This window comes from Coregonus lavaretus (genome assembly GCF_964263955.1).
Source record: "Coregonus lavaretus genome assembly, chromosome: 5".
Lineage (NCBI taxonomy): Eukaryota > Metazoa > Chordata > Actinopteri > Salmoniformes > Salmonidae > Coregonus > Coregonus lavaretus.
The window spans coordinates 68089182-68114564 of NC_139992.1; the positions used below are offsets into that span (position 1 = coordinate 68089182).

The 25383-nt window shown below is 41.7% G+C and overlaps 1 protein-coding gene and 1 pseudogene across 2 annotated transcripts in view; both read left to right on the forward strand.

Annotated features, from left to right (window-relative positions):
• The window catches only part of LOC311130129 (integrin alpha-6-like), a gene marked incomplete at its 5' end in the record, with an annotated part of 40173 nt that extends 35844 nt beyond the window's left edge, over positions 1-4329 (forward strand). Inside the window, 14 exons of the mRNA XM_084162814.1 lie at positions 12-181; positions 287-430; positions 600-715; positions 832-991; positions 1079-1165; positions 1270-1349; positions 1446-1523; positions 1656-1758; positions 1854-2030; positions 2156-2251; positions 2329-2445; positions 2553-2651; positions 2779-2904; positions 3757-4329. Of these exons, the coding sequence (XP_084018940.1) occupies positions 12-181; positions 287-430; positions 600-715; positions 832-991; positions 1079-1165; positions 1270-1349; positions 1446-1523; positions 1656-1758; positions 1854-2030; positions 2156-2251; positions 2329-2445; positions 2553-2651; positions 2779-2904; positions 3757-3921 (1718 nt within the window). The 3' untranslated portion in view covers positions 3922-4329. The remainder of the gene's footprint in view (positions 1-11; positions 182-286; positions 431-599; positions 716-831; positions 992-1078; positions 1166-1269; positions 1350-1445; positions 1524-1655; positions 1759-1853; positions 2031-2155; positions 2252-2328; positions 2446-2552; positions 2652-2778; positions 2905-3756) is intronic.
• Positions 4330-7639: 3310 nt separating this feature from the next.
• LOC311130120 (pyruvate dehydrogenase (acetyl-transferring) kinase isozyme 1, mitochondrial-like) lies at positions 7640-25072 on the forward strand (annotated as a pseudogene). Its single transcript, XR_014615329.1, has 11 exons — positions 7640-8197; positions 15777-15921; positions 16123-16194; positions 16296-16480; positions 23693-23781; positions 23889-23966; positions 24095-24171; positions 24256-24343; positions 24460-24565; positions 24657-24771; positions 24873-25072. The product of XR_014615329.1 is annotated as a pyruvate dehydrogenase (acetyl-transferring) kinase isozyme 1, mitochondrial-like (transcript).
• The last annotated feature ends 311 nt before the right edge of the window (positions 25073-25383 follow it).

The following is a 25383-nucleotide window of genomic DNA, read 5'->3' on the forward strand; positions in this document are numbered from 1 at the left end:
TTTCCTTACAGCTATCCGCTATGCATTTGAGGCTGAGGCAGATCGCAGGAAGCAAGGGCTTCCCTCCAGGGTCCTCTTCCTCAACAAGTCTCGCACCGACCAGGACTTCCAGTCGACCGGAACTCTGGACCTCCGGGGTCAAAACAAAAGAGCTTGCACCAAGACGAAAATCAGACTGCAGGTATAGAATTTGGTATTCTTCTAACCCTCTTGAGATTCTAGAATGATACCTAGAATGTGGGAAGAGAGATGGTGTACTCATCATAATTGTTTTCTCTTTCTGTAGGATAACATTAGGGACAAGCTGCGCGGTATTCCCATTGAGGTGTCAGTGGGAATCCAGGGTACCAAGCGTCAGAAGAGGCAGAACGCTCTCCCCCAGCTTGTGCCTATTCTTGACAACTCCCAGCCAAGCAAGGTCGTCACTGAGGTAACCATACTGCTTCGGAGCTGAGAGAGGATCTCCATTTGAATTTCCCAACTGTTACACATGTTTCATGATGTCATTGAATGTCTCAGAGGAATTGGAATTCAGTGAAGTTTAGAATGGACTTACTGTCAGATGCATTGAAAATAAGCTTGATTGTGCTTCATTACAGGTGAACTTCTTAAAGGAGGGATGTGGAAATGATAATATTTGCCAGAGTAGCTTACAACTGGAGTACAGATTCTGCTCCAAAGAGCTCAACCAAGATATATTTCCCCCATTACCTATGTGAGTATGAACAAACATTCTTAGTGCATATACATTCTGTGACTTTCATAATGATAAGATTTGGAAAAGAAAACCATGAATCTGAGGAAGAGGTATAAGGTTTTGTTTTTATCCAGGGAGAATGGGCTACCAGTGATCTCCCTCAGTGATCAGAAGGACATAGCTCTGGAGGTGACAGTGAAGAACAGAAATGGGGATGATGCCCATGAGGCTAAGCTGGTGGGAATGTTCCCCAATGCTCTCTCATACTCCGGCTTCCGCTCTCAGAAAACGACGGTAAGTGAAGTAGCTCGGGTTTATTTCAGCAAACACATTTTTGCTATCCGTCAAGAAATAACATTGTAATAGGTTCTTGTTCTCCAGAGGGATAAACCGGTTCTCTGTTTAGCCAATCAGAATGGCTCCCAAACAGAGTGTGAACTGGGGAATCCATTCAAAAGAGATTCAGAGGTAGGCTATGCACTTGTTTTCATTACAGTATTTGTCTTATTCTGTCATTGTGTGGCTCACTCATGGTGAATGTTATGTAATATTTGGATGCAATGTGTTTCCAGGTTACTTTCTACATAATCTTGAGCACTGCTGGTATCTCTCTCAATACCGCAGAAATCGATATTGACCTTGAGCTTCAAACGTAAGTAGCACTATAGTTTTTTCACAAACGTGACTGATGACTGACTTGGTGGCCTTGTAGAACAAACGCTGTTATGTGTCACTTCTCTTCTTTCAGGACCAGTACACAGGACAAAATGGGCAGAGTGAAAGCAAAGGCTAAAGTAGTGATTGAGCTGTTACTTTCTGTTGCAGGGTAAGTAAAGTTTTTCTATCATTTACACTTTTTGATTACTGCATCAACTAGATTTGAAATACTTTTTGATCTGATTATTTGAAAGCTATTGTGTGCAATGTAGTCCTCTAATATGTGTTTGTTTATCATCAGAGTTGCGAGACCCTCCCAGGTGTATTTTGGGGGCGATGTGAAAGGAGAGAGTGCCATCAAGACAGAAGAGGAGATCGGCAGTTTGATTGATTATGAATTTAAGGTAATTATCATTGTCTGCTTTTCTCACAGAGTTTCTCAATATCACATGATCTGAGTTTGACCGTGACGTTAAAAATGTTAATATTATACCTCCAGATAATCAATTTGGGTAAGCCGTTGAAGTCCTTTGGCACAGCCTCATTGAACATCCAGTGGCCCAAAGAGAATGTGGATGGGAAATGGCTGTTATATCTGGTTAAGATCAGCACCACTGGCCTGGAAGAGATCCCCTGCTCCCCAGAGACTGAGATCAACTCTCTCAAACACATTCAGGTAATACTCTCCTACTGAAGTTTCACTGTGCTTGATGCATTTGTGGAAAAGCAAAATCAGCCAGAGATGAAGCGTTATTAAGAAATTCAAGTTTGAAACACTAACTTGTGATTATGTTTTTTTAGGAGTCCAGCACATCTAGGAAAAAGCGTGAAGTTGGAGGCAAAAAACCTGGAGACAAAATCTCTTTGTTATTGGACCAAAAAAAGCACAGGATTTTGGTAAACACACTTTCACTTGCATTTAAAAAGAGATCAATAATGACAGGTTGTCTGACAAAAGGTTATGTTCCTCTCAGATGTGTGGCAATGGCTATGACGCTAGATGTGTGGTGATCAAGTGCCCTCTACAGGGCTTGGACAGTAGTGCAGTGATTGCTCTGAGATGCCGTCTGTGGAATGCTACTTTCCTTGAGGTGAGAAACAACATGCCTGTTGCTATTTGCTTTTCAAAATATTCCTAAATAGCAGATAAGATTGGTTCAGTCATTCTGTAACATTGAAAACCTTTGTTTTGAAACAGAATTATGCATCTTTGAACTATCTTGATATAATTGTGAAAGCTTCCATCAGCCTTGATGCTCCTGCAAAGAATATGGTTCTCAGGAATGCTGAGACTCAGGTGTGTGGCACTGAAGAACCCTTGACATCCATTATCATCCACTCACACAATGACTGGCCAATACAGTTTAAGAATTTATATGTAACAAATCTAAATAAACTGACTGTTTCTTCTTGTACCCATGCAGGTGAGAGTCACAGTGTTTCCAGAGAAGGCAGTAGCCCAGTATGGTGGAGTTCCCTGGTGGATCATCCTTGTGGCTGTCCTGGCTGGTATTCTGATGTTGGCATTGCTAGTGTTTCTACTCTGGAAGGTAGGCATGGTCTACAACTGCAACACATTTACCGACATATTCATTGTAATGTACTCTGAGCTATTAGTAGACACATGTAACAGTGAATCATTATTCATTCAGGTAGTATTATAGGATATCTATGTTCTCATATTGTTCCCAATTATTCATCACCCTTGCTCTCCTTTAGTGTGGTTTCTTCAAGAGAGCCCCACAAAACCAGTATGATGCAGCGTATCACAAGGCTCAGATCCATGTTCAGGCCTCTGACAAAGAGAAACTCACTACTGAGGCATAGTGCCTGATCTCTGCACTCAGACCTGGGGTAAAATGGGCATTGCAGTCAGCATGGAGTGTGGGCTTAACAAACACTAACTCACTTTTGCTTTAAAGGAAATGCTTACTTCCGAAGCTACTTCTGCACATCTCAAGTGCAAAAAGTCAAAGAGACACATACATAGACAAATTCAATTTGTACTATAATTGATAATTTATCCAATTTGAGTATGTACAAAGAGCTTTGATAGGGTGTTCAGACATTTGTTCATGTATGTGTGTTTGAATTTGGTCAGCATTCAATATACCCCCACCCCCCAGTTATTAAATTTTCCTACTTTTCAAACCTATCAACCACTATTTATTGTGTGCTTTGAAGTTTCTTCATTGTTCTAGGTTTCTGCTTTGTCAGCCTGGCTGTTTGGAAATGCTATTTTGAATACTACTCTTTCCATGTGAAGCATGCTCTCACACAAAACACTCTTTGGATTGCCTCTCTGATTTGCTTGAGTATTATATTTGTGTTTGTTGTATTTGTATGTTCAGGTTGATACAAGTCTAATTTATAATAATTTATCTTTGCTTTTCTCTTGCCAGTGTGGATTTTTCAAACGTTCCAAACAGGATGACAGCGTTCCAAGATACCATGCTGTACGGATAAGGAAAGAGGCTCGTCAGTTCAAAGACGGGAAAGCCAAGGTGGATTCCTTTGAGAAAAAACAGTGGATGACAAGCTGGAATGAGAACGAGAGCTACTCATAAGACACTTGATTGTTGGGATGCTGTCAGAGACAAGAATCTCCCATTTTTCTAAACATCCCAGTGTCACGAACCCATTGATCTTAGTTATTTATTTTGTACAGTCTAATCTCCAATGACTGCATTTGTGAAGCAAACTACAAAATATACTTTTTCTATTCTCCCCAAGGATTCTCAGATCAAAACCGTGTCCTATCCTATCTGAGGAAATGAGAAGCATCACATCTTACATTTGGGTAGAGTGCGAAAAAGGAAATTAATACATTTTTATTTATTTTTTATCTGCCACTGATACAGTTTTTTTTTTTGCATGAACAATTTCAGTCTCCAATGTTTCGCTGTAGATAGTCTTTTTTTTTTTTTGCGTTCAGTTTTATCCAATCTCTATTGTATAATCCCTGCAATGTATAGACTGGAACATTTTGTATGTTTGTATATATTTAAATATTTTAGCACACTGTATATTTATTTTGGTCATTATCTGTAAAAAAAAAAAAAAAAAAAAAAAAAACATATGCATTGGCCAAATACTTTTTCATCTAAAGGTTACTTTTCAGTAAGAGCAAATGTTACTGCCGATTTTCTAGGGCTGCACAGACTAAAAAGTAGCTACAGGTATTATGCGAATAATATTGTCATTGGGACTCATTCTTTGCACTTGTTTTGATTATAAAAAGGTCTGTAATTTCAATACACCCTATTAGATATAATGAGTTTGAGTTATAACTATGATTCACACCATACCTTTGTTTATCCCCCTGTACTGGGAGATACTTCAGTTAATAGCAATGCAGCTGGGACAGCTTGAGCCAACAAGCAATAAAATGCAGATTATTGTTTAGCTAATTGTATTTTAAGGATGTGTGTGTCTTAAAGATTAAGATGACACCTGACACAATATTCATACCATATACACACCTAAATGTAGACTTCAGAAAGATTGTGATCTTGTTGATTAATAATCTGCATCATTGTTTACTTGTAGTTATGGCCAGGTCCAGGTGATGGAGTTTGAAATGGCCACTTCAAATTGGTTGTTCTCACATAATAGGATATTAAAAAGAAGAGGAGGTTTTAAAAAATGTAATATCGTTCACTGTGATAAGATGTGCCACCCTAAACTATTATTGTTCACGCCTGACAATCCTGGAATGTTTTGTTTACATTGAAATCTAAATGTATGTTTTATCTGTGGTCCTCTGTAGCTCAGCTGGTAGAGCATGGCGCTTGTAACGTCAGGGTAGTGGGTTCGATCCCCGGGACCACCCATACGTAAAAATGTATGCACACATGACTGTAAGTCGCTTTGGATAAAAGCGTCTGATAAATGGCATATTATTATTCTCTGATTGCCTCTGTATCATACTTCATTATATGGAAGCTATTCAAATAGATATTTCTGTGGAAAGGTGATCAATGAGAAACATTTAGTAGGCCTACCTAAATAAAAATGTGGGGGGAAAATTCTGTAAGTCTCATCACTGGCTGTTCATTCATTCCTCAATTCAGATGTTTTGAATACTTTGCAAATTGCAATAAATAGAGAATAAATGGCTGGAAGTTGTACCGGTATTTCACTCCTTTTCCTCCTTCTGCTTTACATATCTATGGCCAAAATATATTCGATTAGGCCAGAGATACTTTTGAGGAGATGGGAAAATCCATTGGTATCGTATTAACGCCCATTGTGTAGGTTGCTCATGCGTCGTCAGAGCTCTCCTTCAAGGAGTGAATGGGAGTCAATTGGGCGCTAGCTCAAAAACCCAACATTAGCATGAATTTCGTAAACAATAAGTAAAACATGAGAGATATTTTCAGAGATATGAGATAATTCACTTGTTCTCTGTAATATCGTATAGCTTTGGAATAGTGACATTAGGTACTTGGGAGGAATAGACAGGTTTCTCGACTCATACCCTGATTTTGAGAAGGGATTGCGTGACGATAGGCTTAACAACCGCGTGACGCAACATGACAACGTGAACGCGATTGGCCGACAGTCTCCTGGGTGAGGCGTGAAACGTTAATTGTCCAATGGGATTCTTATCTCCTCCTGTCTCTAAATATCTCTAAGGCTCAAAGACAACAGGCACTTCTACGTGCCTACTAAAGTGACGTACGTGTGAAGTCAAGGACCCTGATATGGTTCGGCTTACCGGACCTCACTGAAAAGGCTAGATGTCATACAGGGGCAAGGACTCAGAATATGTAGTGGGCCGTTTCGGACGTCCCCAGTGGCTGCATTACAGGTGGAGATGGGGGATATGCCATTGCAGATTAGGAGACGGCAGCTGGCAATGAATTATTGGGTCAACCTACAAGGACATGGGGTGTCTCATCCTGCAAAAGAGATTTTACAGGCATGCTGGGAACATGAGCGAAGACCGAACACGAGCTTTGGGTGGGTGGGTAGGTAATACCCAGGCGAAGGAGATGGGACTGTATGGAAGGGAGTTTAGTCCAACGGTAGTTATTCCTGTAAATCCACCATGGCTACTCCCGCCTCCAGGAGATGATCTAGAAGTGTTGGAGAGACTACAGAAATATAGGGAGGGGGTTGATCCAGTTGATTTCTTTAAGAGACGTCTGGAAAATGTGTATCAGGATTTTGTGGCCATTTACACAGATGGTTCAAAAGATCCAAGGACAGGACGTACTGGGTCAGCATTTGTAATGCAGGGTGGAAGTCAGGAAACGTATTACAGATCATCTGGCTGTATATAAGGCGGAGCTGATGGCCTTGCATTGGGTGGAGGAAATTAAGCCAGACAGAATAGTTATTTGCTCTGATCCATGTGCAGTGTTAATGAGTCTCCAGTCCTTTAGCTCACGTAGACCTGCTTTATGAGGTGATAAGATGTACTTGGGTTCCAGCCCATGTGGGGTGGAGGGGAACGAGGCAGTAGATGAACAGGCTAAACAAGCACTTATTTATTTTACTAAGCAAGTCAGTTAAGAACACCGGCCAAACACGGACGACGCTGGGCCAATTGTGCGCCGCCCTATGGGACTCCCAATCACGGCTGGTTGTGATACAGCCTGGAATCGAACAAGGGGGTCTGTAGTGACGCCTCAAGCACTGAGATGCAGTTCCTTAGACCGCTGCGCCACTCGGGAGCCGTGGGGATGTTGATGTTGAAGTGTCAATGAGTAAGGCAGATGCAAAAAGACTGATATATGCAGAGATGGCAGGAGCAGTGGAATAGAAATAATAAGGGAAAGCATTTATTTCAAGTATAGAGGAAAGTCGGGGAGGACGGCAGGAAGGGACAGAAGAGAGGAGGCTATTTTTACAAGATTAAGGGTGGGACACAGCCAGTTCAATAACACATTAAACGTGATAGGAAAGCATCCATCAGGAAAGTGTGATTATTTTCAGGAAATAGAGACTGTGGCACATGTATTGCTACAGTGTGGACAGTATCAGAGGGAAAGAGAGAGGATGAGATTTAGTATGAGCGAGAAGGGGATACAGGAAATTAGTTTAAAGAGTATATTGAGCAGAACGTCATTAGATATAGTCTCAAATATTTTATATTTTTTAAGAGAAACGGGGTTAGAGGTAGGATTTAGTTTCTCCCTGTCTCTGGCCCACATTCCAGTACGGTAGGAGGCGGTAATGCACCATAATGTTGGATGCCAACCGCCGATAAACCCCACTGAAGAAGAAGAAGAAGTCAGGGACCCTGGACCAATGAGGAAGCTCGTGTTTGTTTTCATTGCTAGCATGAAGCGAGCAAGTTAGCGCAAGAAAACGATTTAGGATTCTTGAAGCGATATGGCTTCATTTAGACAGTATGATAAGTCAAATGTACAAATATGTTTAAAACAAACTAACTCTGTTATCTAGGAACTGCTACGAACCAGTTCCAGTCGACTTGAATGACGACGTTTTCCACTCCAGCACGCTAGCTAAATAAGCCTGCAAGTTGCACCAAGGTAGCTGGCTAGCTATGTCAATATATTGTTAACTAACGTAATTTACTTTGTGGACCGTTATGGTTGAAAAATAATTTCATGAAAGCTAGGTAAGCTAGTTAGCTGATGAAAGCTAGCTACATTCCGCACTGTCAACAATATTGGGCAATCAGCTGTTCAACACCGTGAACTGAATAATTTCGATCCAAGTCCGTTTATCAACTGTGAATGTAAGCTAAATCGGTCAAAATGAGGATCCTAAGGGCCTTGATGAGCAACGCCTCCTCAATGAGAAAGCATATTGATTACTACTCCAGATTCTCCCCTTCACCACTCTCAATGAAACAGTTATTGGACTTCGGTAAGTGGGCTTAAATCTCAATGTTTTTAGTAAACTGTTTGCTAACGTCATTGTGGCACGTAGGGCAGGCTATACACAGTGTACAAAACATTAGCAATACCTTCCTAATATTGAGTTGCACCCCCTCATGCAGCCTCAGTTCGTCAGGGCATGGACTCTACAAGGTCTTGAAAGCGTTCCATAGGGACGCTGGCCCATGTTGACTCCAATGCTTCCCACAGTTGTGTCAAGTTGGCAGGATGTCCTTTGGGTGGTGTACCATTCTCGATACACATGGGAAACTGTTGAGCGTGAAAAACAAAGCAGTGTTGCAGTTCTTGACATAAACCAGTGCGCCTGGCACCTACTATCATACCCCGTTCAAAGGCACTTAAATATTTTGTCTTGCCATTTACCCTCTGAATGGCACACATACACAATCCATGTCTCAATGATTTAAAATCCTTCTTTAACCAGCCTCCTCCTTTTCATCTACAATGATTTAAAGGGGATTTAACATTAAGGTGACATTAATAAGGGATCATAGTTTTCACCTGGTCAGTCTATCATGGAAAGAGCAGGGCTTCATAATGTTTTGTACACTCGAGATATATATATATATATATATATATTTTTTTTGTTGGTCATTTAGCAGACACTCTTATCCAGAGCGACTTACAGTAGTGAGTGCATAATTTTTTTTATACTGGCCCCCCGTGGGAATCGAACCCACAACCCTGGAGTTGCAAGCGCCATGCTCTACCAACTGAGCTACAGGAGGCCTAATATATATATACTCAGCAAGAAAATAAACGTCCTCTCACTGTCAACTGCGTTTAATTTCAGCAAACTTAACCTGTGTAAATATTTGTATGAACATAACAAGATTAAACAACTGAGACATAAACTAAACAAGTTCCACAGACATGTGACTAACAGAAATTGAATAATGTGTCCCTGAACAAAGTAACAGTCAGTATCTGGTGTGGCCACCAGCTGCATTAAGTACTGCAGTGCTTCTCATCCTCATGGACTGCACCAGATTTGCCAGTTCTTGCCTTGAGATGTTACCCCACTCTTCCACCAAGGCACCTGCAAGTTCCCGGACATTTCTGGAGGGAATGGCCCTAGCCCTCACCCTCCGATCCAACAGGTCCCAGACGTGCTCAATGGGATTGAGATCCGGGCTCTTCGCTGACCATGGCAGAACACTGACATTCCTGTCTTGCAGGAAATCACGCACAGAACGAGCAGTATGGCTGGTGGCATTGTCATGCTGGAGGGTCATGTCAGGATGAGCCTACAGGAAGGGAACCACATGAGGGAGGAGGATGTCTTCCCTGTAACGCACAGTGTTGAGATTGCCTGCAATGACAACAAGCTCAGTCCGATGATGCTGTGACACTCCGCCCCAGACCATGACGGACCCTCCACCTCCAAATCGATCCCACTCCAGAGTACAGGCCTCGGTGTAACGCTCATTCCTTCAACGATAAACGCGAATCCGACCAGTGAACCGCGACTCGTCAGTGAAGAGCACTTTTTGCAGTCCTGTCTGGTCCAGTGACGGTGGGTTTGTGCCCATAGGTGACGTTGTTGCAGGTGATGTCTGGTGAGGACCTGCCTTACAACAGGCCTTCAAGCCCTCAGTCCAGCCTCTCTCAGCCTATTGCGGACAATCTGAGCACTGATGGAGGGATTGTGCATTCCTGGTGTAACTCGGGCAGTTGTTGTTACCATCCTGTACCTGTTCCGCGGGTGTGATGTTCGGATGTACCGATCCTGTGCAGGTGTTGTTACACGTGGTCTGCCACTGCGAGGACGATCAGCTGTCTGTCCTGTCTCCCTGTAGCGCTGTCTTAGGCATCTCACATTGCAATTTATTGCCCTGGCCACATCTGCAGTTCTCATGCCTCCTTGCAGCATGCCTAAGGCATGTTCACGCAGATGAGCAGGGAGCCTGGGCATCTTTCTTTTGGTGTTTTTCAGAGTCAGTAGAAAGGCCTCTTTAGTGTCCTAAGTTTTCATAACTTTGACCTTAATTGCCTACCGTCTGTAAGCTGTTAGTGTCTTAACGACCGTTCCACAGGTGCATGTTCATTAATTGTTGATGGTTCATTGAACAAGCATGGGAAACAGTGTTTAAACCCTTTACAATGAAGATCTGTGAAGTTATTTGGATTTTTACAAATTATCTTTGAAAGACAGGGTCCTGAAAAAGGGACTTTTATTTTTTTGCTGAGTGTTTATATATATATATACAGTGAGAGACTGAATAACAACCAAAAAATCCAGAAAAACGCATGTCAAAAATGTTATAAATTGATTTGCATTTTAATGAGGGAAATAAGTATTTTACCCTCTACAAAACATTACTTAGTACTTGGTGGCAAAACCCTTGTTGGCAATCACAGAGGTCAGACGTTTCTTGTAGTTGGCCACCAGGTTTGCACACATCTCAGGAGGGATTTTGTCCCACTCCTCTTTGCAGATCTTCTCCAAGTCATTAAGGTTTCGAGGCTGACGTTTGGCAACTCGAACCTTCAGCTCCCTCCACAGATTTTCTATGGGATTAAGATCTGGAAACTGGCTAGGCCACTCCAGGACCTTAATGTGCTTCTTCTTGAGCCACTCCTTTGTTGCCTTGGCCGTGTGTTTTGGGTCAATGTCATGCTGGAATACCCATCCACAACCCATTTTCAATGCCCTGGCTGAGGAAAGGAGGTTTCACCCAAGATTTGATGGTACATGGCCCTGTCCATCGTCCCTTTGATGCGGTGAAGTTGTCCTGTCCCCTTAGCAGAAAAACACCCCCAAAGCATAATGTTTCCACCTCCATGTTTGACGGTGGGGATGGTGTTCTTGGGGTCATAGGCAGCATTCCTCCTCCTCCAAACACGGCGAGTTGAGTTGATGCCAAAGAGCTCGATTTTGGTCTCATCTGACCACAACACTTTCACCCAGTTCTCCTCTGAATCATTCAGATGTTCATTCAGATGTTCATTGGCAAACTTCAGATGGGCATGTATATGTGCTTTCTTGAGCAGGGGGACCTTGTGGGCGCTGCGGGATTTCAGTCCTGCACGGCGTAGTGTGTTACCAATTGTTTTCTTGGTGACTATGGTCCCAGCTGCCTTGAGATCATTGACAAGATCCTCCCGTGTAGTTCTGGGCTGATTCCTCACCGTTCTCATGATCATTGCAACTCCACGAGGTGAGATCTTGCATGGAGCCCCAGGCCGAGGGAGATTGACAGTTCTTTTGTGTTTCTTCCATTTGCGAATAATCGCACCAACTGTTGTCACCTTCTCACCAAGCTGCTTGGCGATGGTCTTGTAGCCCATTCCAGCCTTGTGTAGGCCTACAATCTTGTCCCTGACATCCTTGGAGAGCTCTTTGGTCTTGGCCATGGTGGAGAGTTTGGAATCTGATTGATTGATTGCTTCTGTGGACAGGTGTCTTTTATACGGGTAACAAGCTGAGATTAGGAGCACTCCCTTTAAGAGTGTGCTCCTAATCTCAGCTCGTTACCTGTATAAAAGACACCTGGGAGCCAGAAATCTTTCTGATTGAGAGGGGGTCAAATACTTATTTCCCTCATTAAAATGCAAATCAATTTATAACATTTTTGACATGCGTTTTTCTGGATTTTTTTGTTGTTATTCTGTCTCTCACTGTTCAAATAAACCTACCATTAAAATTATAGACTGATCATTTCTTTGTCAGTGCGCAAACGTACAAAATCAGCAGGGGATCAAATACTTTTTTCCCTCACTGTATATATATATATATATATTTGTGTGTGTATATATATGTGTGTGTGAATATGTACAGTATCTCACAAAAGTGAGTACACCCCTCACATTTTTGTAAATATTTGAGTATATCTTTTCATGTGACAACACTGAAGAAATGACACTTTGCTACAATGTAAAGTAGTGAGTGTAACAGTGTAGCTTGTATAACAGTGTAAATGTGATGTCCCCTCAAAATAACACAACACACAGCCATTAATGTCTAAACCGCTGGCAACAAAAGTGAGTACACCCCTAAGTGAAAATGTCCAAATTGGGCGCAATTAGCCATTTTCCCTCCCCGGTGTCATGTGACTCGTTAGTGTTACAAGGTCTCAGGTGTGAATGGGGAGCAGGTGTGTTAAATTTGGTGTCATCCATCTCACACTCCCTCATACTGGTCACTGGAAGTTCAACATGGAAAAGAACTCTCTGAGGATCTGAAAAAAAGAATTGTTGCTCTACATAAAGATGGCCTGGGCTATAAGAAGATTGCCAAGACCCTGAAACTGAGCTTCAGCATGGTGGCCAAGACCATACAGCGGTTTAACAGGACAGGTTCCACTCAGAACAGGCCTCGCCATGGTCGACCAAAGAAGTTGAGTGCATGTGCTCAGCTTTATATCCAGAGGTTGTCTTTGGGAAATAGACGTATGAGTGCTGCCAGCATTGCTGCAGAGGTTGAAGGGGTGGGGGGTCAGCCTGTCAGTGCTCAGACCATACGCCGCACACTGCATCAAATTGGTCTGCATGGCTGTCGTCCCAGAAGGAAGCCTCTTCTAAAGATGATGAACAATAAATCCCGCAAACAGTTTGCTGAAGACAAGCAGACTAAGGACATGGATTACTGGAACCATGTCCTGTGGTCTGATGAGACCAAGATAAACGTATTTGGTTCAGATGGTGTCAAGCGTGTGTGGCGGCAACCAGGTGAGGAGTACAAAGACAAGTGTGTCTTGCCTACAGTCAAGCATGGTGGTGGGAGTGTCATGGTCTGGGGCTGCATGAGTGCTGCCGGCACTGGGGAGCTACAGTTCATTGAGGGAACCATGAATGCCAACATGTACTGTGACATACTGAAGCAGAGCATGATCCCCTCCCTTCGGAGACTGGGCCACAGGGCAGTATTTCAACATGATAACGACCCCAAACACACCTCCAAGACGACCACTGCCTTGCTAAAGAAGCTGAGGGTAAAGGTGATGGACTGGCCAAGCATGTCTCCGGACCTAAACCCTATTGAGCATCTGTGGGGCATCCTCAAACGGAAGGTGGGGGAGTGCAAGGTCTCTAACATCCACCAGCTCCGTGTTGTCGTCATGGACTCCAGTGGCAACCTGTGAAGCTCTGGTGAACTCCATGCCCAAGAGGGTTAAGGCAGTGCTGGAAAATGATGGTGGCCACACAAAATATTGACACTTTGGGCTCAATTTGGACATTTTCACTTAGGGGTGTACTCACTTTTGTTGCCAGCGGTTTAGACATTAATGGCTGTGTGTTGTGTTATTTTGAGGGGACAGTAAATGTGCACTGTTATACAAGCTGTACACTCACTACTTTACATTGTAGCAAAGTGTCATTCCTTCAGTGTTGTCACATGAAAAGATATACTCAAATATTTACAAAAATGTGATGGGTGTACTCACTTTTGTGAGAAACTGTATATATGTATATATATGTGTGTGTGTGTGTGTGTGTGTGTATGTTTATATGTGTATCTATATATATATGTGTGTGTGTGTGTGTGTGTGTGGGCCAGTATGAAAATGTATGCACTCACTAACTGTAAGTTAGTGAGTGCATGGATAAGAGCGTCTGCTAAATGACTAAAATGTAAATATATATATATATATATATATACCGCATAAAGCTGGTTGAGAGAATGCCAAGAGTGTGCAAAGCTGTCAAGGCTAAGGTTGGCTATTTGAAGAATCTGAAATATAAAATATATTTTGATTTGTTTAACACTTTTTTGGTTACTATATGATTCCATATGTGTTATTTCATAGTTTTGATGTCTTCACTATTATTCTACAATGTAGAAATAGTAAAAATAATGAAAAATCCCTTGAATCAGTAGGTGTGTCCAAACCTTTAACTGGTACTGTGTATATGTATGTATATACAGTGAGGGAAAAAAGTATTTGATCCCCTGCTGATTTTGTACGTTTGCCCACTGACAAAGAAATGACCAGTCTATAATTTTAATGGTAGGTTTATTTGAACAGTGAGAGACAGAAAAACACACAAAAAATTCCAGAAAAACGCATGTCAAAAATGTTATAAATGTATTTGCATTTTAATGAGGGAAATAAGTATTTGACCCCCTCTCAATCAGAAAGATTTCTGGCTCCCAGGTGTGTCTTATACAGGTAACGAGCTGAGATTAGGAGCACAACCTTAAAGGGAGTGCTCCTAATCTCAGTTTGTTACCTGTATAAAAGACACCTGTCCACAGAAGCAATCAATCAATCAGATTCCAAACTCTCCACCATGGCCAAGACCAAAGAGCTCTCCGAGGATGTCAGGGACAAGATTGTAGACCTACACAAGGCTGGAATGGGCTACAAGACCATCGCCAAGCAGCTTGGTGAGAAGGTGACAACAGTTGGTGCGATTATTCTCAAATGGAAGAAACACAAAAGACCTGTCAATCTCCCTCGGCCTGGGGCTCCATGCAAGATCTCACCTTGTGGAGTTGCAATGATCATGAGAACGGTGAGGAAAGCCCAGAACTACACGGGAGGATCTTGTCAATGATCTCAAGGCAGCTGGGACCATAGTCACCAAGAAAACAATTGGTAACAAACTACGCCGTGAAGGACTGAAATCCTGCAGCGCCCGCAAGGTCCCCCTGCTCAATAAAGCACATATACAGGCCCGTCTGAAGTTTGCCAATGAACATCTGAATGATTCAGAGGAGAACTGGGTGAAAGTGTTGTGGTCAGATGAGACCAAAATCAAGCTCTTTGGCATCAACTCAACTCGCCGTGTTTGGAGGAGGAGGAATGCTGCCTATGACCCCAAGAACACCATCCCCACCGTCAAACATGGAGGTGGAAACATTATGCTTTGAGGGTGTTTTTCTGCTAAGGGGACAGGACAACTTCACTGCATCAAAGGGACGATGGACGGGGCCATGTACTGTCAAATCTTGGGTGAGAACCTCCTTCCCTCAGCCAGGGCATTGAAAATGGGTCGTGGATGGGTATTCCAGCATGACAATGACCCAAAACACACGGCCAAGGCAACAAAGGAGTGGCTCAAGAAGAAGCACATTAAAGGTCCTGGAGTGGCCTATCCAGTCTCCAGACTTAATCCCATAGAAAATCTGTGGAGGGAGCTGAAGGTTCGAGTTGCCAAACGTCAGCCTCGAAACCTTAATGACTTGGAGAAGATCTGCAAAGAGGAGTGGGACAAAATCCCTCCTGAGATGTGTGCAAACCTGGTGGCCAACTACAAGAAACGTCTGACCTCTGTGATTGCCAACAAGGGTTTTGCCACCAAGTACTAAGTCATGTTTTGCAGAGGGGTCAATTACTTATTTCCCTCATTAAAATGCAAATCAATTTATAACATTTTTGACATGGGTTTTTCTGGATTCTTTTGTTGTTATTCTGTCTCTCACTGTTCAAATAAACCTACCATTAAAATTATAGACTGATCATGTCTTTGTCAGTGGGCAAACGTACGAAATCAGCAGGGGATCAAATACTTTTTTCCCTCACTGTATATAGCTACTTTGCCTGTTTCATATCTTTCATCTAACTAACCTATCAGTCATGTTTGTTCTGTTCCACATTCAGGGTGTGGTGAAAATGCATGTGAGAAAACATCGTTTACTTTCCTGAGACAGGAGATACCTGTGAGGTTGGCAAACATAATGAAGGAGATCAGGTTGTTACCAGATAATCTGCTAAAGACTCCATCAGTCCGGTTGGTCCAGAGCTGGTGAGTACTGTTATTTTAGGCCTAGCTCACCTCCATCTAGCCTGGTGGAACCTGCCTGATCGCTGCCTTTACCATTCTATTTCACTTCAGTAAAACAGGATGGTGAACGCAGCAATCAGGTTGATTCCACCAGGCCAAACCCCCATCTTCTGTTATATATATATAACTTCACCAATGTATTGGATAATTATCTTTTTTTAGGTACATGCAAAGTCTTCAAGACATTATCGAGTCCAAGGAGAAAGATGCTGATGATGAGAAAGTCACATATGAGTAAGATGATGATCACGTTTTGTTATTCATGATGACATCACTGTAATTGTAGGCCCATTCCTCCTGTGGATCATAATTCCTTTGTCTCTGTCTTCGCACAGTTTCACTGATGCTGTTGTAAAGATCCGAAACCGTCACAATGACGTCATCCCGACTATGGCCCAAGGGGTTGTGGAGTACAAGGAGTCCTATGGCACAGACCCCATCGTCAGCCAGAATGTTCAGTATTTCCTGGATCGCTTCTACATGAGCAGAATATCCAACAGGATGCTGCTTAACCAGCACAGTGAGTATGTCACTTGTTATAGCAGAGTAAATCCATTTTTGACAGCATTTCTGATGATTTAAACAAAACTTTCCATAGATGTTTGCCCATGGAAGAAATGGTCAGATAGGGACTTTTTGGACCTGAATGACAAAACATTCAGGAGATAACAGGTGCTCAAAGTTGACCCATTTTGCATACCCCACAAGTGCTCAGCATATGTGGGAACTCCTTAAAGACTGTTGGAAAAGCATTCCAGCTGAAGCTGGTTGAGAGAATGCCAAGAGTGTGCAAAGCTGTCAAGGCAAAGGGTGGCTATTTGAAGAATCTCAAATATAAATATATTTTGATTTGTTTGAGACATCCATGTCTTCATTACTGGAAAAAATGTAAGGTTGTGTTTGAAATCATTTAAAAGCTTACAAACAGGATTGTCAAACTATTTTATAATATCAAATTCTAACCTTAAACGTCAATTATCTAAAAACGCGTTAACTCTGATTTTTTTCATATTTGCATATGTTGTAACTTAGACCCTATTTTACATCTGAGGTTTTTGTGTTGTGCCTGCCCTCGGTTGAGACAACATGCTCTTGAATACAGGGTGGGTGTCATGTTTTGGCTGATGTACTAAAAGGAAAAACAAATATTTCAACTTTCAAATGGTACCACAAAGATGGTTGGAGGTCCCCTTATTGAATGGGACACTTTTAAATGTGCCTTTAGAGGCCATGCAATTCAATACTTGTCTTTAAAACAAAAGCAATTTAGGTCAAAAGAGTTCATATTAGCAAAGGAAATAGAGGGACTAACAGTACAGATAGCCATAAAAACTGTACCATAGAGGCACAGAATAAGTTAGAGGGGAAACAAAAAGAACTGGAGGTGTAATATATTATATACTGATTAAAAATATAAACGCAACATGTAAAGTGTTGGTCCCATGTTTCATGAGCTGAAATAAAAGATCCCAGAAATATTCCATACCCTGTTAGTGAGCATTTCTCCTTTGCCAAGATAATCCATCCATCTGACAGGTGTGGCATATCAATAAGCTGATTAAACAGCATGATCATTACACAGGTGCACGTTGTGCCGTGCACAATGAAAGGCCACTATAAAATGTGCAGTTTTGTCACACAGCACAATGCCACAGATGTCTGAAGTTTTGAGGGAGTGTGCAATTGGCATGCTGACTGCAGGAATGTCCACCACCAACCACCTCCAACGTCATTTTAGAGAATTTGGCAGTACGTCCAACCGGCTTCACAACCGCAGACCATGTGTAAACACGCCTGCCCAGGACCTCCACATCCGGCTTCTTCACCTGCGGGATCGTCTGTGGGGGTGCTGAGGAGTATTTCTGTCTATAATAAAGCCCTTTTGTGGGGAAAAAACGCATTCTGATTGGCATCCCAGCCATGGCTGTGCCCTTGCCCAGTCGTGAAATCCATAGATTAGGGCCTAATGAATTTATTTCAACTGACTGATTTCCTTATATAAACTGTAACTCAGTAAAATCTTTGAAATTGTTCAGTATAAAAATAAAGCGTAATGGATGGAATATGGGAAAAAATGCACCAAATTATTTTTTTATCTTCAACATAGAAATGCTACCAAAAATAATTTACTGAAACTTGTTACATATGACGGAGTCACCCATGATTCACCAAATTATATTTTGAAAGAGGAAGCAAAGTACTTTAAGTATATGTTTTAGTTTGTCTCCTCCATCTCCACTAACCAAAGTTAATTGTAAGGATTTATTTTCCTATTCATAATGTAGAATTAACAGCTGTACAGAAAGACTCATGTGAAGGCCAAATTACAGAGGAAGAACTTCTTGATGCAACTGAAGCCTTTAAGTCTGGGAAAACCCCAGGGCTGGATGGCATACCAGTTGAGATATATCAAACCTTTTTGATGTACTCAGAGGTCTGTTATTAGCATGTTTTAACCACTCCTATTAAAATGGTATAATATCAGACACACAGCAAGAAGGTCTAATTTCACTATTACTGAAACAGGACCCAGGTGGTAAATATATTTTAAAAACTGGAGGCCCCTTACACTTTGGTGTTGTGATGCAAAATGCATAGTGCATAGAATTAAAAAGGTATTGATCGGATATTATTCATCCTAATCAGACAGTTTTTTTACATGGATGATACATTGGAGAATAATATAAGACAAGTACTGGAAACAATAGAACACAGAAAAATCTGAGAAACCAGGCCTGGTATTCATAGCTGACTTTGAAAAGGCCTTCGATAAAGTACGACTGGAATTTATATATAAATGCCTTGACTATTTTAATTTTGGAGAATCTCTTATACAATGGGTTAAAGTTATGTGTAGTAATGCCAGGTATAAAATAGTAAATAATGGCTACTTCTCTGAAAGTATGTCAAGAGGAGTAAAACAAGGTTGTCCACTATCGGCATATCTATTTATTATGGCAATCGAAATGTTAGCTATTAAAATCTGATCCTACAATAATATCAAGGGGCTAGAAATCCAGGGCTTAAAAACAAAGGTCTCATTTTACGCTGACGATTCATGTTCTTTTAAATCATCAATTTGGATCCCTGCACAGCCTCAGAGGATCTACATAACTATTCTAACCTCTCTGGATTACAACCGAATTATGCTAAATGCACCGTATTCCGTATTGGATTGCTAAAAAATTTAACTTTTACATTACCGTGTAGTTTACCAATAAAATGGTCTGACAGTGAAGTGGACATGCTCGGTATTCATACATTTTAATAGAAAGTCAGCAAAAATAGATAAGATCTTGCTACCGTGAAAAGGACAATAGCTGTCTATTTGTGGAAAAATTACCCTGATTAAAACTTGAGTAATATCCCAGTTTACCTATTTACTTATGGCCCTGCCTACACCTAACGGCTTGTTTAAAAATAATTATATGAGCAAAAAAGGTTCCACTTTATTTGGAACGGCATGCCAGACAATTAAACGGGCCTATTTATATAATGAATATGAATTCGGCGGGCCGAAAATATTAAATATTAAAGCATTGGACCTCTCACTAAAGGCTTCAGTCATACAAAAGCTAAACTTAAATCTAAACTGGTTCTCTAGCAGTTTAATAAGAATGTCTCACCCCGTGTTCAAGAAAGTCATTTTTCCCTTTATTCAGATTACAACCTCTCACTTTCGGTTCATTGAAAATGAAATAATCTCCAAAATATTGCTATTTTTAAAACAAGCCATAGAAAGCTGGTTGCAATTTCAGTTTAATCCACCAGAAAAGACAGAACAAATATTATGGTTAAACTCAAATATACTTGATTTAAAAAAAATGTTTTTTTTTAAAGCGGTATAATCTTTGTAAATTATATCATAAATTGGACTGGTGGAGTTATGTCACACATGCAGTTAACAAAAATATGGATATGTCTGCTCTATCCAAAATTACAACCAACTGGTTGCAGCATTACCGCAGAAATGGAGGAGGCATGTGAAAGGGGGAGAACGTAAGGAACTTGTCTATCGGTCCTGCATTAAAGACCAACATTGGTTAAAGAAAATTGTGATAAAGTATACCAGTTTAATTTAAGGACCAAAAAATTGATAGTTGCGCCATACAGGTTGCAAAATAGTTGGGAAGAGATTTTCAAAGTACCGATTCCATGGCACATCGTTTATGAACTGATACACAAAACGACGCCGGATTCAAAACTTAAGAGTTTTTCTATTTAAATTATTGCAATCAATAGAATGTTATACACTACATGACCAAAAGTATGTGGACATCTGCTCATTGAACATCTCATTCCAAAATCATGGCAATTAATATGGAGTTGGTCCCCCCTTTGTTGCTATAACAGCCTCCACTCTTCTGGGAAGGCTTTCCACTAGATGTTGGAACATTGCTGCGGGGACTTGCTTCCATTTAGCCACGAGCATTAGTGAGCTCGGCCACTGATGTTGGGCGATTAGGCCTGGCTCAGTCGGGGTTCCAATTCATCCCAAAGGTGTTCGATAGGGTTGAGGTCAGGGCTCTGTGCAGGCCAGTCAAGTTCTTCCACACCGATCTCGACAAACCATTTCTGTATGGACCTCGTTTTGTGCACGGGGCATTGTCATGCTGAAACAGGAAAGGGCCTTCCCAAAAATGTTGCCATAAAGTTGGAAGCACAGAATCGTCTAGAATGTCATTGTATGCTGTAGCGTTAAGATTTCCCTTCACTGGAACTAAGGGGCATAGCCTGAAACATGAAAAACAGCCCCAGACCATTATTCCTCCTCCACCAAACTTTACAGATGGCACTATGCATTCAGGCAGGTAGCATTCTGCTGCATTTATATTTTTGTTCAGCTTCCTGCCATCCAGGACCTCTATACCAGGCGGTGTCAGAGGAAGGCCCTCAAAATTGTCAAAGACTCCAGTCACTCTAGTCATAGACTGTTCTCCCTGCTACCGCACGGCAAGCGGTACCGGAGTGCCAAGTCTAGGTCCAAAAGACTTCTCAACAGCTTCTACCCCCAAGCCATAAGACTCCTGAACAGCTAATCATGGCTACCGGGACTATTTGCACTGCCCCCCCACCCCATCCTTTTTACGCTGCTGCTACTCTGTTAATTATTTATGCATAGTCACTTTAACTCTACCCGCATGTACATATTACTTCAACTATCTCAACTAGCCGGTGCCCCCGCACATTGACTCTGCACCGGTACCCCCCTGTATATATAGCCTCCCTACTGTTATTTTATTTTACTTCTGCTCTTTTTTTCTCAACACTTTTTTGTTGTTTTATTTTACTTTTTTATTAAAAATAAATGCACTGTTGGTTAAGGGCTGTAAGTAAGCATTTCACTGTAATGTCTGCACCTGTTGTATTCGGCGCATGTGACCAATAAAATTTGATTTGATTTGATTTGAAGTAGAACCTGTTTCTGGCAGCTCAGCCTGGTCTCATAAACTAGACATAACATGGTAAATGTAAATTCGGGACACTCAAATTAGTACGATATGTTACGTTTGGTACAGGTACATAAGACCGATGGTTGCTTAAGGCAAAAACGAAAGTAGGGTGGATGGGTGGGCGTATAACGTGAACGTCTAGCAACCCAAAGGTTGCGTGTTCCAATCTCATCACAGACGACTTTAGCATTTTTGCTAATTAGCAACCTTTCAACTACTTGCTACTTTGCAACTACTTAGCATGTTAGCTAACCCTTCCCCTAACCCTAACCCAGTTAACGTTAGCCAGCTAGCTAACATTAGCAACCTAGTCACCTAGCTAGAATTCTTAACATTCATACATTTTGTAAATTCGTAACATATACAGTGGGGAGAACAAGTATTTGATACACTGCCGATTTTGCAGGTTTTCCTACTTACAAAGCATGTAGAGGTCTGTAATTTTTATCATAGGTACACTTCAACTGTGAGAGACGGAAAACAATGTGATCCAGAAAATCACATTGTATGATTTTTAAGTAATTAATTTGCATTTTATTGCATGACATAAGTATTTGATACATCAGAAAAGCAGAACTTAATATTTGGTACAGATACCTTTGTTTGCAATTACAGAGATCATACGTTTCCTGACCATGTTTGCACACACTGCAGCAGGGATTTTGGCCCACTCCTCCATACAGACCTTCTCCAGATCCTTCAGGTTTTGGGGCTGTCGCTGGGCAATACGGACTTTCAGCTTCCTCCAAAGATTTTCTATTGGGTTCAGGTCTGGAGACTGGCTAGGCCACTCCAGGACCTTGAGATGCCTCTTACGGAGCCACTCCTTAGTTGCCCTGGCTGTGTGTTTCGGATCGTTGTCATGCTGGAAGACCCAGCCACGACCCATCTTCAATGCTCTTACTGAGGGAAGGAGGTTGTTGGCCAAGATCTCGCGATACATGGCCCCATCCATCCTCCCCTCAATACGGTGCAGTCGTCCTGTCCCCTTTGCAGAAAAGCATCCCCAAAGAATGATGTTTCCACCTCCATGCTTTACGGTTGGGATGGTGTTCTTGGGGTTGTACTCATCCTTCTTCTTCCTCCAAACACGGCGAGTGGAGTTTAGACCAAAAAGTTATATTTTTGTCTCATCAGACCACATGACCTTCTCCCATTCCTCCTCTGGATCATCCAGATGGTCATTGGCAAACTTCAGACGGGCCTGGACATGCGCTGGCTTGAGCAGGGGGACCTTGCGTGCGCTGCAGGATTTTAATCCATGACGGCAAAGTGTTTGACTAATGGTTTTCTTTGAGACTGTGGTCCCAGCTCTCTTCAGGTCATTGACCAGGTCCTGCCATGTGGTTATGGGCTGATCCCTCACCTTCCTCATGATCATTGATGCCCCACAAGGTGAGATCTTGCATGGAGCCCCAGACCGAGGGTGATTGACCGTCATCTTGAACTTCTTCCATTTTCTAATAATTGCGCCAACAGTTGTTGCCTTCTCACCAAGCTGCTTGCCTATTGTCCTGTAGCCCATCCCAGCCTTGTGCAGGTCTACAATTTTATCCCTGATGTCCTTACACAGCTCTCTGGTCTTGGCCATTGTGGAGAGGTTGGAGTCTGTTTGATTGAGTGTGTGGACAGGTGTCCTTTATACAGGTAACGAGTTCAAACAGGTGCAGTTAATACAGTAAATGAGTGGAGAACAGGAGGGCTTCTTAAAGAAAAACTAACAGGTCTGTGAGAGCTGGAATTCTTACTGGTTGGTAGGTGATCAAATACTTATGTCATGCAATAAAATGCAAATTAATTACTTAAAAATCATACAATGTGATTTTCTGGATTTTTGTTTTAGATTCCGTCTCTCACAGTTGAAGTGTACCTATGAAAAAAATTACAGACCTCTACATGCTTTGTAAGTAGGAAAACATGCAAAATCGGCAGTGTATCAAATACTTGTTCTCCCCACTGTAATACGAATTGTAATTTGTGATATATCTTACGAAATGGGTGATGGACATTCACAAATGAATAGATACCATACAAAACGTAACATATCAGACTAATGCAGTGTTTCAGATTTACGTACAGAATAATACGCAATGCTCTGAGATCAGGTTGGGCAGCCAGGGATCTTTAAAGACATTTTGTTGAAGGCAAAAATCCTGAGACCATAATGGCTGAAATAAATGGAGAAATTATGAAAGCAGAGCTATCAAACTTGTTATATAAACAACTGTTAAAAGTTAGTAGTAACGGTTTTGCATGGTTTTGTATGTCTTCTATTCTAGCCCTGCTCTTTGGTGGGAAAGTGAGGGTAAACCCAGCACATCCTAAACAGATTGGCAGAATTGATGCAGTGTTACTGAGTTAGTCCGGGGTAAGTGATGCACTTCTATTGGAATTTAAAACAACTGAAATAGGCCTAGCTTGATAGTAAAAATTCTGTGTTACTTTCTTAACCAGACTACTTTGCCTTTCCCCCAGATGCATATGAAAATGCAAGAAAACTTTGTGTTCGGTATTACATTAACTCTCCGGAGTTGGTACTGGAAGAATTCAATGGTAAATTTGTATTTCATTACCGACTTAAGCATATTTATAAACTTGGTGGACTTGTGATAATATTATAGACTACCTTTACTTGATTTTCAGAAATGGTTGTATCACTTAGTTTCCAATTGTCTCTATAGTAAAAGATGATGGAAAACCTGTAACTGTGGTGTATGTGCCATCCCATCTTTACCACATGGTATTTTAACTTTTCAAGGTATGCCTTTATTTTTTCACTTCACAATTCATTACTTATGATTTAAAACATGTAACCTTTTAAATGTGGATTTGATCTCTCCAGAACGCCATGAGAGCCACATGAAGATTCCATGCACTATCCTTCTGTACATGCCCAGGTTGCCCTGGGGAGTGAAGACCTGACTGTCAAGGTACAACTACTCTGCAGTGCTGCTTCTCATTTAACCGCTCTTAAATGGCTAGAGAGATACCATAAAGGAGGCTTATCAGTGCATCTCTTTCTGATCTGTGTCATTTACTCTTCCAGGTGAGTGATCGTGGAGGAGGGGTTCCCCTGAGGAAGATGGAGAGGCTGTTCACCTACTCCACCGCCCCCCCACCCAGGATGGACGGCCGGCCAACGCAGTCCTCTGGTGAGTCCTTTCACTTTATAACAAGGAGTCAGCACATACTATTGATACTTATTTCAATATTGTAAGCTTTCTCTTATTTGTTCTGTTGTAGGCTGGCTATGGGTACGGCCTTCCCATCTCCCGATTTATATGCCAGGTACTTCCAAGGTGATTTGAAGCTGTACTCTCTGGAGGGCTATGGCACCGATGCTGTGATATATATCCGGGTAAGTCACAAAAAAGTCAACAAATTAGACGTTAAAAGCATATTGTATAGAAAAGTATTCATAAGACTCATTCCTCCATTATTTTGTCTACAATTGTGCAGGCATTGTCCACGGAGTCCATCGAGAGGCTTCCTGTCTACAACAAGTCAGCCTGGAAGCACTACAAGACCATGCATGAGGCAGACGACTGGTGTATTCCAAGCAAAGAGCCCAACAACATTCCGTAGTTTCTAGGCCCAGATGCCTCCTGGTTAGATTAGTCTGTTATTTGCTAGATGATTTACATTAAATAATAATAATAATAATAATATGCCATTTAGCAGACGCTTTTATCCAAAGCAACTTACAGTCATGCGTGCATACATTTTTTGTGTATGGGTGGTCCCGGGGATCGAACCCACTACCTTGGTGTTACAAGCGCCGTGCTCTACCAGCTGAGCTACAGAGGACCACAGAATTGTTTTGGTTGCAGTTTCTGAATTAATTGATTTGTATGAGTAATGCTATAGCTGCTCCACTATTGGGAGCAATAGGTAAAAAAATTACTTTGCACTTTTACTTGTAGTATATAAACACAATGTACTAAAAGCTACAGATCAAAGTTCTAGTGCC